Source organism: Xenopus laevis, chromosome 2S, assembly GCF_017654675.1.
Source record: "Xenopus laevis strain J_2021 chromosome 2S, Xenopus_laevis_v10.1, whole genome shotgun sequence".
Classification (NCBI taxonomy): Eukaryota; Metazoa; Chordata; class Amphibia; order Anura; family Pipidae; genus Xenopus; species Xenopus laevis.
Window position 1 is genome coordinate 2,911,624 of NC_054374.1, and position 17,402 is coordinate 2,929,025.

The 17,402-nt window shown below is 38.2% G+C and overlaps 1 protein-coding gene across 1 annotated transcript in view; it reads right to left on the reverse strand.

Annotated features, from left to right (window-relative positions):
* The window catches only part of anos1.S (anosmin 1 S homeolog), a 122,789-nt gene that overhangs the window by 88,388 nt on the left and 16,999 nt on the right, over positions 1-17,402 (reverse strand). Inside the window, exon 2 of the mRNA XM_018248772.2 lies at positions 1,352-1,399. Within this exon, the coding sequence (XP_018104261.1) occupies positions 1,352-1,399 (48 nt within the window). The remainder of the gene's footprint in view (positions 1-1,351; positions 1,400-17,402) is intronic.

Below are 17,402 nucleotides of genomic sequence, written 5' to 3' on the forward strand. Positions count from 1 at the left end.
ATCCTGCTGAAAAAAAGGCAGAATCCTGGCCGAATCCCGAGCCGAATCCTGGATTCGGTACAATCCCAAATAGTGGATTGGGTACATCCCTAGTTATAACTAAGTTCAGATCAAGTACATGGTACTGTTTTATTATTACAGAGAAAAGGGAAATAATTTTTTAGAATATTGATTAAAATGGAGTCTAAAATGGTTTCCATATAACAGATTAGACATAGTTTTAAAAATAACCAGTCTAAATCTCACTCCAACTGAGTTAAAATGAAGCTCTCTCCTCAATCGAACGAACGAATTGTGGTAAATCCTTCGACTTCGATATTCGAAGTTGAAGGATTTTACTTCGACGGTCGAATATCGAGGGTTAATTAACCCTCGATATTCGACCAATAGTAAATGTGCCCCTTTATGTTGAACACTAAAGCAAACTCCCATCACTGTCGGACAAGAAGTTGAGCAATTAATTAATAGTGGATTTAGGGGGTTTTAGGTGATGGGTTTTTTTTATAAAATCAGACTTTTAAAAAAATGAATAAAAGAATTTATTAAACCCAGAGGATGGAAAAGTCCGAATCTGAAAATGAGGCATCTCAGACTAGTCGAAGTTGCATATAAGTCAATAGGAGAAGTCCCAATGATTTTTTGATGTGCGCTGGGTTTCGTGCAATACCCTGAAGTAATTTAAATTGTAAAAATCGGATGAAAAAATCCCAAAAAATTGTGAAAAGCTGATTTTTTTCCCACAAAGCAAATTTTTGAGAAAATGTCATAAATAAGCATAAGCATAAAAAACCAGAGCGGAGTTTGTAGCCGAAAATATTGAGATAAATTCGAACTTTGATAAATAACCCCTTTAATATTATACATCGCTCATTTGAAGACATTAATGAGACTGGTGTGAAACAGATTGAATTACAATTGAATTACTTGTTAGTGGATGTGCTGCCGAGGTGTTGGGTGTCAGAGTATTATAATGAATAAATCACATACAAGTCACATACGGCTCCTTATCCCCAGGGAAGAGAAAGGTTTGCAATTGAATAGAAGTCGCTTCACTATAAATAAAGAGGTTAAATGAGCAGGAGAACGTAGAACTATTATGTACCTGTCAAGATTTGAATAAACACTAACCCAACAAAGTGCTTCCTAAATGGAGTCCTCACCAGAGAGTTATTCTAGTGCTTAAAGAGCTTACAATCCAATGACAGCAGGATGGACATGTTTTCATATCAATGATACAATACAACCCCCCCCCTCCCAAACACTCACACACTTTTGTGTCTTTCATTGTGTCTGAAGAAACAGCCATCAACGTAAACGGTGGCACAAAAACTTCTCCCCACTGAATTCCTACCTTAGAACATTGCTTGTGATTCTGACACCAAATCAGGGAGCCATTATTCTGCAACAAAACAGAAAAACAAATAAGTGGAATGAGACGAAGATATCATCAAAGCAGTAACTGGAATAGGGGGAAAGAAATAACAGGACACATTACGTACAGATCATTGAGTAAAACATGAGATCAACCAGACATTCCTCACACCCGCTAGAACACTAGAAATTTAGGATATAGTTTAGGATAAAATCAGGCCAATGCAAATACTACCCAATGCAGTGACAGGAATGATAGCCACCCAATTAGTAGGGACACTGCCAATTCCTCCCAATTAAATCCCTAATTTCTTAAAACACACAAGGATTGTTTAATAAGTTTGTATTAAAAATAAGAGAAAGAACCTTGTTTGAAATGTTTTGTTGCTTAAAGGAGAAGGAAAGTTTAAACTAAGTAAGCCTTATCAGAAAGGTCCATCTAAATATACCAGTAACCCCTCAAAGTAATGCTGCTCTGAGTCCTTTGTCAAAAGAAACATCACATTTCTTTCCTTCTATTGTGTACTCATGGGCTTCTGTATCAGACTTCCTGCCTTCATCTTAAACTTCCAGGGCTAGGGCTTGAGCATGCTCAGTTTGCTCCTCTCTCCCTCCTCCCCTCCCTTCTCTACTGTAATCTGAGCCCAGAGCAGGGAGAGACTCAGGCAGGAAGTGATGTCACACCATGTTAATACTGCAGCTCCTATCCTAAACAAACAGAGAGTTTCTAGAGCTTTTTACTCAGGTATGGTAAAACATTCTACAGAATAAATATAGCATTCTAGCTTGCACTATTGTGGCTAATCTAATGGCAATAAAATGCCTCCGTAGCTTTCCTTCTCCTTTAAGAAACACCTCCTCCACCTTCCAACAATTTTCTAGCGTTACTTGAGGGCAACCTTTTGAGACCAGTCCATTCATTTCACAAATTTTATATATCACTTTTTAATTCATTTAACGTTAGCAGAGATCATGAGTATAAGTATCATCAATTGATTATAAATTAATGAATAAGTTGTGAGCCATAAATTAACTTAAAAACGATGTTAACTTAACCCAATTATTAAAGTGCAAGCGCTAGGTCCTTAAAAATATATCACAGTTCCATATGCAGCCATTAGTTACTGACACTTGATTAAATGAATTCGTTTGTGTTGTGAATGATAGCCACCCGGCATTGGGCGCAATCCATCCGTTGAGCTCAGTGACAGGCAAATACCATTTTTATCAATGTTAATAATTATGTAAAAAGGCTTTAATGCCACTAGAAATACTTGGGGATAGATTTACTAAAGGGTGAATAGTCGCCAACGACCACTTCACAAAGCTCGCACCACTTCTCCAAGCGCAAATGCATTATGAATACGCTAATTCACTAAAATGTGAATTTTCGTCCCGGGCACCGAACGCTGGCGACTTTTCACTAGCGTTACTTCGGCAGTGTGAGCATAGGGAAGATGCGCTAGCGTTCATTTGTGCCTAGAAAAAATTCACTAGTGATCTTGCGCTCAGGTCAATTTGCATACGGCGGGTAATTTAAAGTTGTATGGACGTCTTTATTATAAATGTTGGTGCAAATGCTTGAAGTTACCACTTTTTATTACACACGTCCAGGGAACCTTCATAAAGACAAGAGAGTTAATATAATGCCCTACACATGAGCCCACTGTAAAATGAAATGAAAACCCAAAAAAAGTTTAAGTCAGGACTCTTGCAGGCAATTCCACTTCAAAAAAGGAAAAGTCACCAGTGGAACTTCAATGCATTTTCGGCAAATTTTCATCTGGTCTGAGGTGGTGAAGTCAACTCTGGTGAAAGAGTTCAGTAAAATCTGCATTTTAGTGATTTTGTGGAGTAACGTCTGTTCACCAGAGCGAAAAGTTGCCTAGCGATATAGTGCGAATGACCGCTAGTGATGGTCTATTTCGCTAGCGAATTGGCGCCTGTTAGTAAATTGGAGATGTCCCTGCGGGTGGACGCCCATTGACTTTAATGCATTTGGACCAAATTGTCACGCGTATAAAAATTGTTGCTTGCGTCAAAATTGTCACTTCCGTCAAAACTGACATCAAAATTATTTTGGCGCCAAATGACTTCAATGCGTTGTGCGTATTTTTCGCTGTTTCCTGAATTTGTACGGTAAATCGGCACAGATTTGCTCATCACTACATATGGTTTTCACATTATTCATAAACTGTATCGATTATAGGAAAACTGCATATCCTGATTATACATTTTGTTTGACTGCCATCTTTTCTTGGCATCACGTTTGCATTCAATAATGATGAAATCATTGCAATCATGACATCTTCACCTCACTGCATTATACATTTTTCAGAGAAATCTTTCCAGTAGGACTAGTTGACTAGTGGGAATCTCCAGTTCAGACCAGGCTTTCCAACTAATATCAAACTTCATTTTAAGAACTTAAATTAACAATCACTGGACCATTCATCCTTTTTCACAATCTTTTCTGTTCATGGGACGGAAGAATTGTTTTGGCTTTATGGTGTTATTCTTATCATCGTATTGTTTCTTATCACGTCATTAATGTTTAATTGCTGTTTTGAATGCTCTGATGACGAACATCTAGAACAGCCTTCAGTTCAATTTCTCTCAACAAGTGATCATAAAATAGCAATAAAGAGTAAGTACATAAAATACGCATTACGGAAGCAACAGTAAAAAGAAAAGAAAATCCCTTGGATTTGCCAACAAAAACATTCCCTTCAAATCCATGACATTCTGTAATGAAAGGAGAAACCTAGGAATTTGGGAAAATGGCTTTATGAGTTTTTTTTTCAACTTTTCTTCTTCAACTTCTAGGATGTTATTTAAAGTCCTTTAAAGGTGAAAAAAGAACAAAATTTTTTGTGATATATTAAACCCTGAAGATATTAAAAGTCAGAATAATAAAGTACTCCAACTCAGACCTGCCGAGTTCATGTAGAAGTCTATGGCATATGTCCCGAAGATATACTGATTTGCGCTGGGTTTCAGAAAAAGTTGTGGTTTTCTGGAGTCAAATCCTAAAAAGTTGAGGTATTCGGTCATCAAATGCAAAAAAAAGTTGCCGTATTCAGGTGTCAAATCTGAAAAAGTTGCGGTATTCAGGTGTCAAATCTGATAAAGTTGCTGTTTTCTGCCGTCAAATCCGAAAAAAGTTGTGGTATTCGGGCGTCAAATCTGAAAAAAATTGCGGTATTCGGGCGTCAAATCCGAAAAAGTTGCAGTATTTGGGCAACAAATCCGAAAAAAGTTACAGTATTCGGGCATCAAATCTAAAATGTTGCGGTATTCTAGTTTTTTCAAGAAATTTTTCTGGAAAGTGTATTAATAAGTAAGGGGGAAAAAATCTGTGTGGATTTGGTCAGAATAGTTTTCAGAAACTTCTCAGAAATTTTTGGATATTGATAAAGAGGACCCCTAATGTTGCATATCTTCCAAAACTAGTAACTTTTTAAATTTCTACAGTATTTATCTATGCTGATTATTTTTGTAAAGTATCCTACATTGATAATACACTGGCAACTGGAAATTCCTGAAAGAATGGTAGCACAGGGCAAAGTGAAGGACGTCGGCAATAGTTACTAGTTAAAAAAATAGTTAAAAACATATTAGTACAGTCTTTGAAACGTTGGCCCCATTTTGTAGCCAATAATTGGCAAACCAAGCCTGAAATAAATGTTATTGCTGGAACAAGGACAAATTGTTTAAAATAAATGCAACTTGGATTTTATGTGTTTTCATTTAAAATCAGATAAATATATTGAAATTTTACAAAATGATGAACCTCTAGAACAGTGATCCCCAACCAGTAGCTCATCAGTAACATGTTGCTCTCCAACCCCTTGGATGTTGCTCCCAGTGGCCTCAAAGCAGGTGATTATTTTTGAATTCCAGGCTTGGAGGTGGGTTTTAGTTGTATAAAAACCAGCTGTACTGCCAAACAGAGTCTCCTATAGGCTACCAGTCCACATAGGGGCTACCAAACAGCCAGTAACACCCTTATTTGACATCTCCATGGACTTTTTCATGCTTGTGTTGTTCTCCAACTCTTTTTTAGATTTAATTCAAAAAGGTTGGGGACCCCTGCTCTAGAATATTACTGGGAAACAATAGCAGTAAAAAAGGTGCTGCTAATAAACATCTTGTTCTGTAAGCTTCACATTTATGTATTGAGCCTTTTATGTATTGAGCATTTATGAGTGGCCTTGCGTAATGCAGGAGTATATAATGTATTTCATTTCGGAGCAGCAAGTTATAGGGGTTTCTGGAGACAGGAGTCGAATGGAAGCAGATGAATGCGACTGTCAGAACATCTCTGATTTGAGGAATATTTATTACATCAGAAGGCCACTGGATGTTTCTGTTCCTTGTTGGAAAAACCTCATGTGCCATATGATATATCAAGTTTTATTAATGTTTATATATGTCGGTGATTGTCTCTTCCAAAGGAGAGTCACTTTTATTTTACTCCTTGCCATCTGTTAAAGGGATTTTCATTTTGTTCATGAAAACGTAAAGGAGTGATAATTAGTTCAAGCCCTCACATAAGCACATTTTACAGCATGGAAAATGAAATATATTATGTAAATACCCTAACTGAAACTATTATTGGGAAACCAGGTTTTCATCTTCACAGACCATTTCTTTTGGATAAAGGCAGACCTCCTGGCCACAATACACCCACGTGGGTTTTACTAGTGAATCAGCTCGTGGGCAGAATGTATGAATAGGAAGGCAGCCATTGTGGCAAACCAAATCATGGCTTAGTGGAAACCAATGCTCCTGAATACCTTTCAGCGGGGGAGAAGCACACATCAAGGCTAGTGTGCCCATCGTAAAACAATTTGAAAATACCCCATTATTTTGAAACAGACCTTCCGCATGTTCTGCATAATAAGACCTCCCCTGAAATTGGCATGAGCAAGTTATTTTACATGTGTATAACAGAAGTGAGACTTTTCATATAATGTACAACAGAGATTAAGCCTAAATATCTGTATTATTCTTCTACGTAGACACCAACACACTTTCCAACCATTACTATAAGACATATTGAGCCAAATTCAATTCAGTGACATATGTCTAAATTCAATTCCAAAATGCCCCATGGACTTCTGTGTTATTTTCATGATATAAGTCATCGGATATGCTTTTCTCATGGAATAGAACCTGGTCTATTATTTGAAGCCCTAGTTTCAGGGGCCATATTCAGAACCTGGACTCAAATCAATCATTTTGTAAATTTGTAAGATCCTGAAATGTACTTGAATGCAAAAAGTGTTATCGGCAGCAATTCCACCTCTATCAGTCACATGCAGAAAGTCAACCTAAATGACTGCTAAGTGGCCATATTCCAAACTCTGCAAATATATGAATTTGGCTTTAAAGATTTACAAAAATGTCTGGAGCGAGGCTTAAGCTCCCCATAGATGCGACGATTCTTCTTGCCAAACGACCGTTTTTAGGGAAGTCCGACCAATCCTTCGAAATTATCGTGCGGTTAGTGGGATTCAAACGATCGTACATCTTACGATTTTTCGGCCGACATCTGTCGGGAAATTGATCGGCCAGGTCAAAAAATCTTTGTCGGTCCCAGTGCAATGTATCTATGTTTGCAGGGCCAAGCAGCTCCCCTTTGTTTTCCTGGTAAATTGGTCTTTTTCGTTGATGGTAAATTCGTACGATCGTTCTGAGAAGATCTTGGTCTCACGATCAGGATCTGATCTTTTAAAAATCTCAACATCTATGGCCAGCTTTAGTTGTGGCCTGCACTGATAGGCATGCAATAAACTAGGTATGCACAAAACCTTTGTGAAAGATTCAACCAAATACTAAACCAAATCCGAATTTGCATGTACAAATCAGGGGCAAGAAGGGAAATAAATCATTTTTATTTCCTTGTTTGCGTGGTAAAAAGTCACGTGATTTTAAGGATTTGGATTTGATTCGGCCTGGCACAAGGTCTTCTGCTGACCAGTCCAAACAAGAGCAAAACTGGTCCACAAAGAGATTCTGATCAGCGTATGCCCTTGCTGTATTTCAAATAAGGATGCACCAAAGCTATCATTTTTACATCTGGCTTAATACTAAAACCTCTAAAAAGAGATTTGGCCAAATACAAAACCAAAATTGAACCCTACTTCACGTATTAAAATTTAAGAACAATAAAATAAATTGTAGTGAATTGCAGACAAAAAATTGGCATTTTCAATTGCACAGAGCTTAAAGGAGACATTTTGGAAAAAAAATAAGATGTACCAGTGCATTATACTCATTTAGATACAGAAGAATTGCGCTTTAAAAAGTAGTGTTTCAGGCTGATTTATTGAATATTTCTGCAAAAACCCTAATAATCCCTCCCTTCTCTTCCACTTGCTGCTCCCTGAATTCCCAGGCTGTGCACTCAGCTCACTGCACTGTAGGACAGGAACCAATCAGCAGCTAGCAGGACCTGATAGGGAACTGAAGCCTGTCTGTGCTTGTGTGACTGCAGGGCTGTGATTGGCTGTCCCCCTCCTACTGTGCTTCTGGCAGGGACACGCCCACCCCTCATTTGAAACCCAGACAGGGACCAGAGAACATCTATAGGGAGCCCCAATAAAGGGGCTATTTTTAAAGATAATATAAATTTTTAGCACCATGTAAAAGCAACACCATCTATTACTTATAATTGCCTACAAAATTAGGGTTTTTTCATTTATCCTATATGTCTCCTTTAAATATCAGATGACTAAGGGTTTGGATTCCCTTTGGCTGAAAACTGATATAAAGTATTAACTACACCATGGAGAAAAAGGTGTTTTCTTTTTGTACATACAAATAAATCTACTGTAAATGTGTATTGGAGCAGACTGCGGTTTGTACCAAATATCATTAGGTTTTTCTCACACTGACAGCTTTTTATTAGCAACCATGAACATTTCATTTGGAAGTGCATTCCAGTCTAATGATGTTCACATGGAAACATTTAACATCAACACATTGTCTAACACTTGCCTAATGCTGATGTGCAGTTCTATGAAAAGATAAGCGGAACAGAAATGATTTCAGACACTACAGTAGTCGGCAGCAATAACCAAGACCCCTCTCTGGGTTCCTACCATGTGAAGGTCCTTCAGAACTTCATCAGATTTATGTGACACTAGATGAGGTCCCAGACAACATATAGTGGGTGCTAACTACAGTTTCATTCCATGATGCTCTTTGTGACACACAATATCCTTAAATGCACAATTTCTTATCTATTTATGGAGATTACAAGGCCCACATGTACGATAATAAATCCTGCTTCTAACGCTCCCAATAACATACAACGAAATAACCAGGGGCCTTCATCTTCTGCCTAATACAATTCCAGCTCCATAAAATCAGGCCATTTTTGATGCTCTAAAAACACCAGGATATATTTTGGATCATAAATGATCCACCCTAACCACATCCAACCTTGTCCAAATCAACCAATAATATTTCTATTTTAGAATCAAATTCCCCACTGCAGCAGCTGGAGAGCACCCCTATGAACCGACAGGCACACACTAGCCAATCAAAACTTATTAGGGATGCAACGAATTTACTATTTTGGATTTGGCCGAACCCCCGAATCCTTTGCGAAAGATTCTCCGAATACCAAACCGAATCTGAACCCTATTTTGCATATGCAAATTAGGGATGGGAAGGGGAAATCATTTTTTTCTTCCTTGTTTTCTGACAAAAAGTCACACAATTTCCCTCCCCGCCCCTAATTTGCATATGCAAATTAGGATTTGGATTCGGTTCGGCCGGGCAGAAGGATTCGGCCGACTCTGAATCCTGCAGAAAAAGGCCGAATCCTGGCCGAAACCCTAACCGAATCCTGGATTCGGTGCATCCCTAAAACTTATCCAGCATGTGTTTTCTATCTATCCAATCCATTAGCTTATAAAAAAAAACATTTTTTAACTAGACTACACTTGACTTCGTTATATAAATAAACTCTGTATTTAGATACTGCAAAATCATTTTACACTGCAGGATTAGTACAGTAAAACAAGCTTTAGATTATTTCCAGTTACGTAAATATCTTGGGCTGTTGCATATGGTTAATACATGAATCTGTAGCCTTTTCATTGTTCTTTTTCTTTCTCCTCTCTAAGGCACTGTAGACTAAATATTCTATATGTCATCTGATTTATAAGGGTTTCATAGAGCAGTAATTTGGTTAAGTTACATTCATTGGGAACCAAAATAGTTGGACTTTACTGTTTTACCCTTCACCATGCCAATTATCATGCCAATATATGGCCTTATATCCCCGGTTTTGACTTTTATCAGTAGATGGCTATTGGCCAATTTCAAATTCAATTTATGCGCCGAGAAAAAAAAGGTTTGCTCTTTTACTCTTGTAAAATATTCCTGTAATTTTGCCAAATCTCAGACTAGATCCAGGTTAAAATGTTTTGCTGCATCCCAGAAAGAAATTCTGGATTTCCCTAGGGTTATGTGGCACAATGAGCCTTGATTTGCCCCAGTCCAATAACCCAACTCAACTAATCATAGATGCTTTCAAAAGTCATCATGAATCAGGCTGGAGAATCCAACAAAAGGGCTACAAAAGGGGCAGGGGTGATGGCATTAAATATCTCGGGATTTTGTTTTGAATTATGGGCAACTATGAACTTGCACTCAACCAATAGAGATCTCATGCACATTTTCTGCCTAAATTGGATTCTATACATTCTTCCCTATTCAGTATCACTATTACCCAACTCATCAAAGTCATCTGTCAACCAGTAAGTTAAAAATAGCTTGTTCTGACTTTTTATAACTGTAAATGATTCTTTTGTCCCAGATCAGCAAAGTGGTCTAGTGTCCTCCAAACTCAAAGAGCACCCCTGCTTCTCCCTTTTATTGCTCAATTTCAAATTCCATTTGATAACTCCACTAACATTTTTACAGTCCTTCACCAGATATTCATCCCGTGTCCCTAAACTTTAGCCTCACAATTACAGACTGCTCCATATCATAAATCAAACATTATTTGTGGCGGGCAATTCTTTCCATTGGAGAATCTACAATATCTTCTCCCATCCACAGTGTTGTACTGCTGGAGCAAAGCCTGATGTTATGTAGGGTCGGGAGAACTGTAGCTTGGATAATAAAGACTGGGTGTTTGAACAGAAGGAAAAATACTTAAAACAATCAAATACCATTTCAGTTAAACTGTAAGAGAAGAAATATCATGGAAAAAATTATATGGAAATGTTATTTGATAATATCTTGCCCACTCATTCAGTGGCTCATGTCCAGCCTTAAACCAGAGGTGTAACTACTGGAGTGCCAAGCCCTGACCACATAAGGGGGGAGGGTTCTTGGGGTCCCAAAAGTGTTTAGCTCTTTCATTAATGGTCTTTCATGGTCTGAAAATAATGGTTTGCCCAACAAGAACACATAGAGGAGACGGTTAAAGGAAACTCTGATCACCAGGAACACCAAGTTGTGCACCTACAGTAGGTCTCTAGAATTAGATTTCATTGACCTGTTATTTATTATACCTTGACTTATATAACACTGAGATTCTTCCAATGCACATCACGTTCTCCACATAACTGCACTTATGAATGGGAAGTACAATAATGTTTGCCTTGGCATAAATATTTTCATAGATGTCAGAACAACAGAAAACATTGTGATCAAAATATTCTGTGCTGTTTTATTGATGCCTGTGAAGGACGCCTATGCCAAGACAAACAACGTTGTACCCTTATACTGGAGCTCAGGGGTCCCCAACCTTTTTCACCTGTGATCAACAATAAGATGTAAAGAGAGCTGGGGAGCAACACAAGCACAAAAAATGTTCCTGGGGGTGCTAAATAAGGGTTGTGATTGGCTATTGGTAGCCCCTATGTCAACTGGCAGCCTACAGTAGGTTCTGTTTGGCAGTACATCTGGTTTTTATACAACCAAAAGTTGCCTCCAAGCCTGGAATTAAAAAAAAAAAAGGCCCCTGAGAGCAACATCCAAGGTGTTGGGGAGCAACATGTTACTCAGAAGCTACTGGTTGGGGATCACTGCTGTAGCTAAAGAACAGAAGAACCAGAAGAACAATTGTTGCTATCAAACATGTATCAGACTGATATAACATTGGAATATTTTCAAACAATAGCTAATTGATGAATACGTACTCACACAATGTACAAGGATCACTGGGAGGTCTGGTAAAACCCTGCAGAAAGAGCTTACACTCTAAAATTGATGAATACGTACTCACACAATGTACAAGGATCACTGGGAGGTCTGGTAAAACCCTGCAGAAAGAGCTTACACTCTAAAGGGAAGGGAGTAATACACAAGGTGTGGGAGTGGGCAAGATCGAATTAAGGGGCCGATTCACTAACTTCGAGTGAAGGATTCGAAGTTAAATAGCTTCGAATTTCGAAGGTTTTTTTGGGCTACTTCGACCATCGAATGGGCTACTTCGACCTTCGACTACGACTTCGAATCGAAGGATTTGAACTAAAAATCGTTCGACTATTCGACCATTCGATAGTCGAAGTACTGTCTCTTTAAAGAAAACTTCGACCCCCTAGTTCGCCATCTAAAAGCTACCAAAGTCAATGTTAGGCTATGGGGAAGGTCCCCATAGGCTTGGCTAACTTTTTTTGATCGAAGGATATTCCTTCGATCGTTGGATTAAAATCCTTTGAATCGTTTGGTTTTTTTTTGACGCAAATTAATTCGCTAGCAGAGAAATCAGGAAATTTGCCGACAAAATTCATGTCTAGCGAATTTATTGGACCCATCACTAAATATGTAACATTTCAGGGTACAACTAGATGACATAATCCTCTCATATATTGCTCAAAATGTCCATTTACGCTGTTTATATTACATTTATATCCTTGCCGAAAGCTTATCAGGCTGCTTAATTGAAGCTGTAATAACTTGCTCACCATATGCCTCCTTGTTCACTCAGATAACAGATAAGACCGATAAGATAACGCCTTTCTTTTTTTCCAATTCTCTGTTTTATGATGAGAGGGTGAAGCCATAAATTACGACTGTGTTTGTTTCTACTAACACATAATTATAAATGTTGAGGATATAATATAAGCAGCTTTGTAGTTAATTACTCTGACCACTATCTCTAACAGGCCCACCAGTGAAATTCACATCATAATTATGTCTGGCAATTTATAGAGCACTTAAGGGCTTCTCTAATTACATCAAGCTCTTTGCTCTAAATGATATTGCAGTTTATTCAATCACTTGTTGGAAATCAAACTGAAAAGGCTCAAGGTTGTGTTGCTTATCAGAGCTCAATCGACTCAATTATATAAGTAAATGAGAGCCTACATATGATAAGATGAATGAGTGATTACTATAATACTGTGACTGGCCTAAGGCTTATTCCAGCAAATCCCTGGTTACATGTCGAGATGTAAAGGCATCTGAATAATGTAAGTTCTTACCTCCGTATATGTGTATGTGTACAGTATGGGGGCCAATTCATTAACTTCGAGTGAAGGATTCGAAGTAAAAAAACTTCGAATTTCGAAGTGTTTTTTGGGCTACTTCGACCATTGAATGGGCTACTTCGACCTTCGACTACGACTTCGAATCGAAGGATTTAAACTAAAAATCGTTCGACTATTCGACTATTCGATAGTCGAAGTACTGTCTCTTTAAGAAAAAACTTCGACCCCCTAGTTCATCATCTAAAACGTACCGAACTCAATGTTAGCCTATGGCTTCCCCATAGGCTTGGCTACGTTTTTTTGGTCGAAGGATAATCCTTCGATCGTTCGATTAAAATCGATCGATTCGAAGGATTTAATCGTTTGATCGAAGGATTATTCCTTCGATCGTTCGAGGGTTAATTAACCCTCGATATTCGACCCATGATGAATTTGCCCCTATGTGTATGTGTATGTGTACAGTATGTATATGTGTATATCAGCTGGTGTGTGGTGGAGCTAAGTGTGAAGGAATATGGGGAGTTTGACTGCCTCTTCCATCTTCCCCTATCAGTCCATCATGGTGTGTGATTAACCTAATGGTGATGGAACATGGAATGTTTTGATTGGCTCTTCCCTTATCTGCCTGTCATGGCTGCTAATACCATAGAAAGAAAAGGGTCACATTGGAGACATATGAAGCAATAACAAGAGGACCTTGGCCTAAGTGTTCAAGTGTACATTTTGGCACTTGAATTCACCAGTCACCAATCTGTGAGTGTCAGACAAGGCACTTTACATTCAATAATACTCAGAGGTAACAGACTGACAATGGTTGACTAGGGCTCACCGGACTAATTGCCCCACGGTTCACTAACTGCAGGCTGGTCTCAAGTCTCTTATCATCATATTGGCGGAAATTTACTAAAGGGCAAATTTTCATCTGGGAAGGCTCCTCCACACTTCGTGCAACTTCGTCCGACATTAATTCGCAGGGAATACACTTACACTTATTCATCAAAATGCAAAGTTACCTAATTTAGAAGGAGTAATTATAATGCATAATACATGCCTAGTACATGTTTTCTTCGTTGTTTTGCACTTTTACTATTCACTTTCTATTTTTTCTCTAGAGGGTTCTAAAAAGCTTCTCCTAAATAGGACTCTCCTTCTTCCCCTGATAAGAGGATTATCATAAGGGTCAGTCATGAAGGGGTCTGAGTGGGTGTTCCATAAACTCTCTATAGCAGGACATGGACAGAGGGTTCATATTAATTATGGGTTTATTTTTTTGTCTTTCTTACCACCCCTCAAAGGAGTAAAGGGAAAATGTGCAGAACATAGGATTGGTCTTGGACTAAAGAGAACTGGCCAACACTCCTAGGATATGTTCTGTTATTATTCTCTTCTGGTTATCTTTTGCCTTTTTCATTATGTTTTGTTTCTTCCTTTCTATTTTTTCTTTTATAATATCCCACTGTCAACAAAGCAAGGTGTATGTACTTTATTTCATGCATTGACTAGTTGTAATGCCATTCTTGCTGTTGATATATAAATGGCAAACAAAAATAAAGATTATATAAAAAAAATGCAAAGTTACATCTAGGCAGACGAACACTGGTGAATATCGGTCAGCGCGTGCAATTCAAAGCGAACTTTCGCTAGCGTTACTTTCTTCCCAGTGAAACTTCATAAATGCAGCTACACTTGGGTCAATTTGAATAGGGCGGGTACATACAGGTCATATATACAGGTAGGTCCATAAATATTTGGACAGAGACAACTTTTTTTTCTAATTTTGCTTCTGTACATGACCACAATGAATTTCAAATGAAACAACTCAGATGCAGTTGAACTGCAGACTCTCAGCTTTAATTCAGTGGGTTGCACAAAAAGATTGTATAAAAATGTGACAAACTAAAGCCTTTGTTAACACTTAGGGGCTGATTCACTAAGGGTCGAATATTGAGGGTTAATTAACCCTCAATATTCGACTGGGAATTGAAATCCTTCGACTTTGAATATCGAAGTCGAAGGATTTAGCGCAAATAGTGCGATTATTCCTTCAATCAAACGATTAAATCCTTCGAATCGAACGATTCGAAGGATTTAAATCCAACAATCGAAGGAATATCCTTCGATCAAAAAAAGTTAGCCAAGTCTATGGGGACCTTCCCCATAGGCTAACATTGACTTCAGTAGCTTTTAGATGGCGAACTAGGGGGTCAAAGTTTTTTTTTAAAGAGACAGTACTTCGACTATCGAATGGTCGATAGTCGAACGATTTTTACTTCAAATCCTTCGATTCGAAGTCGTAGTTGTAGTCGAAGTTCGAAGTAGCCCATTCGATGGTTGAAGTAGCCCAAAAAATACTTCGAAATTCGAAGTTTTTTTACTTCGAATCCTTCACTCGAAGTTAGTGAATCGGCCCCTTAGAACAACAAAAAGTTGTCACTGTCCAAATATTTATAATTTATTATTATGTATGTCTTTATTAGAGATATTGGTGAAGTTGGTGAAACTGCTGGAAGTGGCCAATTATTATTAAAAAAAGTCAAAGGAAGCAAAATAAAGACAAAAGAGATCCTCTAATGTCCTAGACCTGAACCCACCCTAAAACATATGTGGCACAACCTTAAAATGATAATAAAAAAAACTTCAAAAATGCCAGTGTTTTGTCTTTTTTATGACTTTCCGGCATACAGGATATGATGTCACTGACATAAGATTGAGAAGGATGTAGCTTCCTCTTATCAGTTCACCAGGTATAACCTGGAGAAGCAAACTCTGGCGAAAAGGGTAACATAGTGAAAAATTCTCACTTTGATAAATTTCGGAGTAACAGTCGTTCACCTGAGCAAAAATTCGCCTGGCGAAAGGGCGCATAACTTTGTTAGCGCTGAGCTAGCAAATTGTCCTGTACGCCTTTTAGTAAACTGGCGGTGTACCTGCAAAGTGTAGTTTTCACTAAATATGGTCACTTTGCCCTTTAGCAAATTTGCCCCAAAGTGTTATATGTTGCCAGGCTAGGTTGCTAATAGATAATATCTCTGCTGTAGTAAGAACTCAACAGGGTGGTAAATGGTTCTCATACCAGGACCAGCTTCCTGGGCTCAGGGGGATCTAAACACCTGGATTAAGGACAATTTTACTGGAAATGTTGAGGTCATTATGACCTGCCCACAAAAATATAAGATCCTCAAAGCAGGGTCCGCTTTAAAGTTCTACTGTTCCTTGTATATCATCCAATTTTTAAGGCGACTGCCAGGCCTTGAGTTTGTAAATGAGCCCTAATGTGTTTTGTTTAAGAACATTGACAGATTGCTCCCAAACAATTAAATAATGCCTAGAGTTTTTTTCATAAACTTTCAAAACGGACATTTACTAGATCCATCAAGATCAAGGTCAATACAAAGACTTGTCTAATAAACTTGTTATGTCGGGGATAGTACAGATAAAGGGGATATTCACTGAAACTGGAAAGCAAGGTATCCCACCAGAATAAAGCAGGTCTCATTACAGCAAAAAACAAGAATTAAAGCATTAAATACCTAAGGAGCTGGAAATGATATATTTATTTGTGGAGCATAGGTATAGCTTGAGTACCTTTCTAGCAAAACTGTAGACTTTGTAGCCATTGTGGTTATTAAGTTAAATGAAGTAATTGAATCAGGAAATTAGAGCAGAAAGTAGAACTGGTATAATGTGTGAATGTGAATAGAAGGTAAAGGATAATAGGAAGGTCGGGCATTGGCATGTTAATGGGCTCCCCTGCATCAACCCTATTTGCTTACTGAAGAGGTTGCCAACATAAAATCAGGAATCATTTCTACTTGTAAATACATTGACAGCAGGTTAGGTTGAAAGGGGATGTTCACCTTCAGATAAAAGGCCAAAATTTCAAAATTGAACAGTTCATAGAAATTTTAAACATTTTTGTAATTGATGTTGGCTCCCAAGTTATTTAACTGTGCAGTAACTCTTTGCTGGTCCTGAACCAACCTCCAATTTTGGTTTCCGGTTTCTGCCCCCCTGCAGAGGCCCAAGGCCCAGCCCAAAACCTTCCTTCCAGTTAATTTGCATATCAGTGATATGATTGGCTGGCACACTTCAGCCAATTGGATCAATAACATGCAAATTCAACCTGACAGCAGGGCCTACTGTTGTACGCAGGGAGTCGGCGACCTCTGAGCTAAGGGGGAACTGGACTGGCAAAGAGGAGCTGAAAAGCGAATGTCTTGGTAACATTAATTTTAGAAAACCAACATCAACCAGAAAATGTCTGTAATGGCATGGGCTGGTCAGACATTTGTGAACATTCCCTTTAATTGCTGATCTTGTTCTCATCTGATTTCAGGAGATATATATATATATATAAGCAGTACGATCATGCTGATGTGGTTACAAGATACCCAGCAATTATGAACAGAGCCGAAGAACAATACTTAAAGCCCCATCAGCTTCTCTGTCTAAATGCAGATATACAAATAGTTTGTCTTGCCTTAAAGCAGACAAAAAGGGAAAGTTTTGCACAAAGAAAACAAAGAAGCAAATAATGTTTCATGAAAACGTTGATGTTTGTCAGAGCAA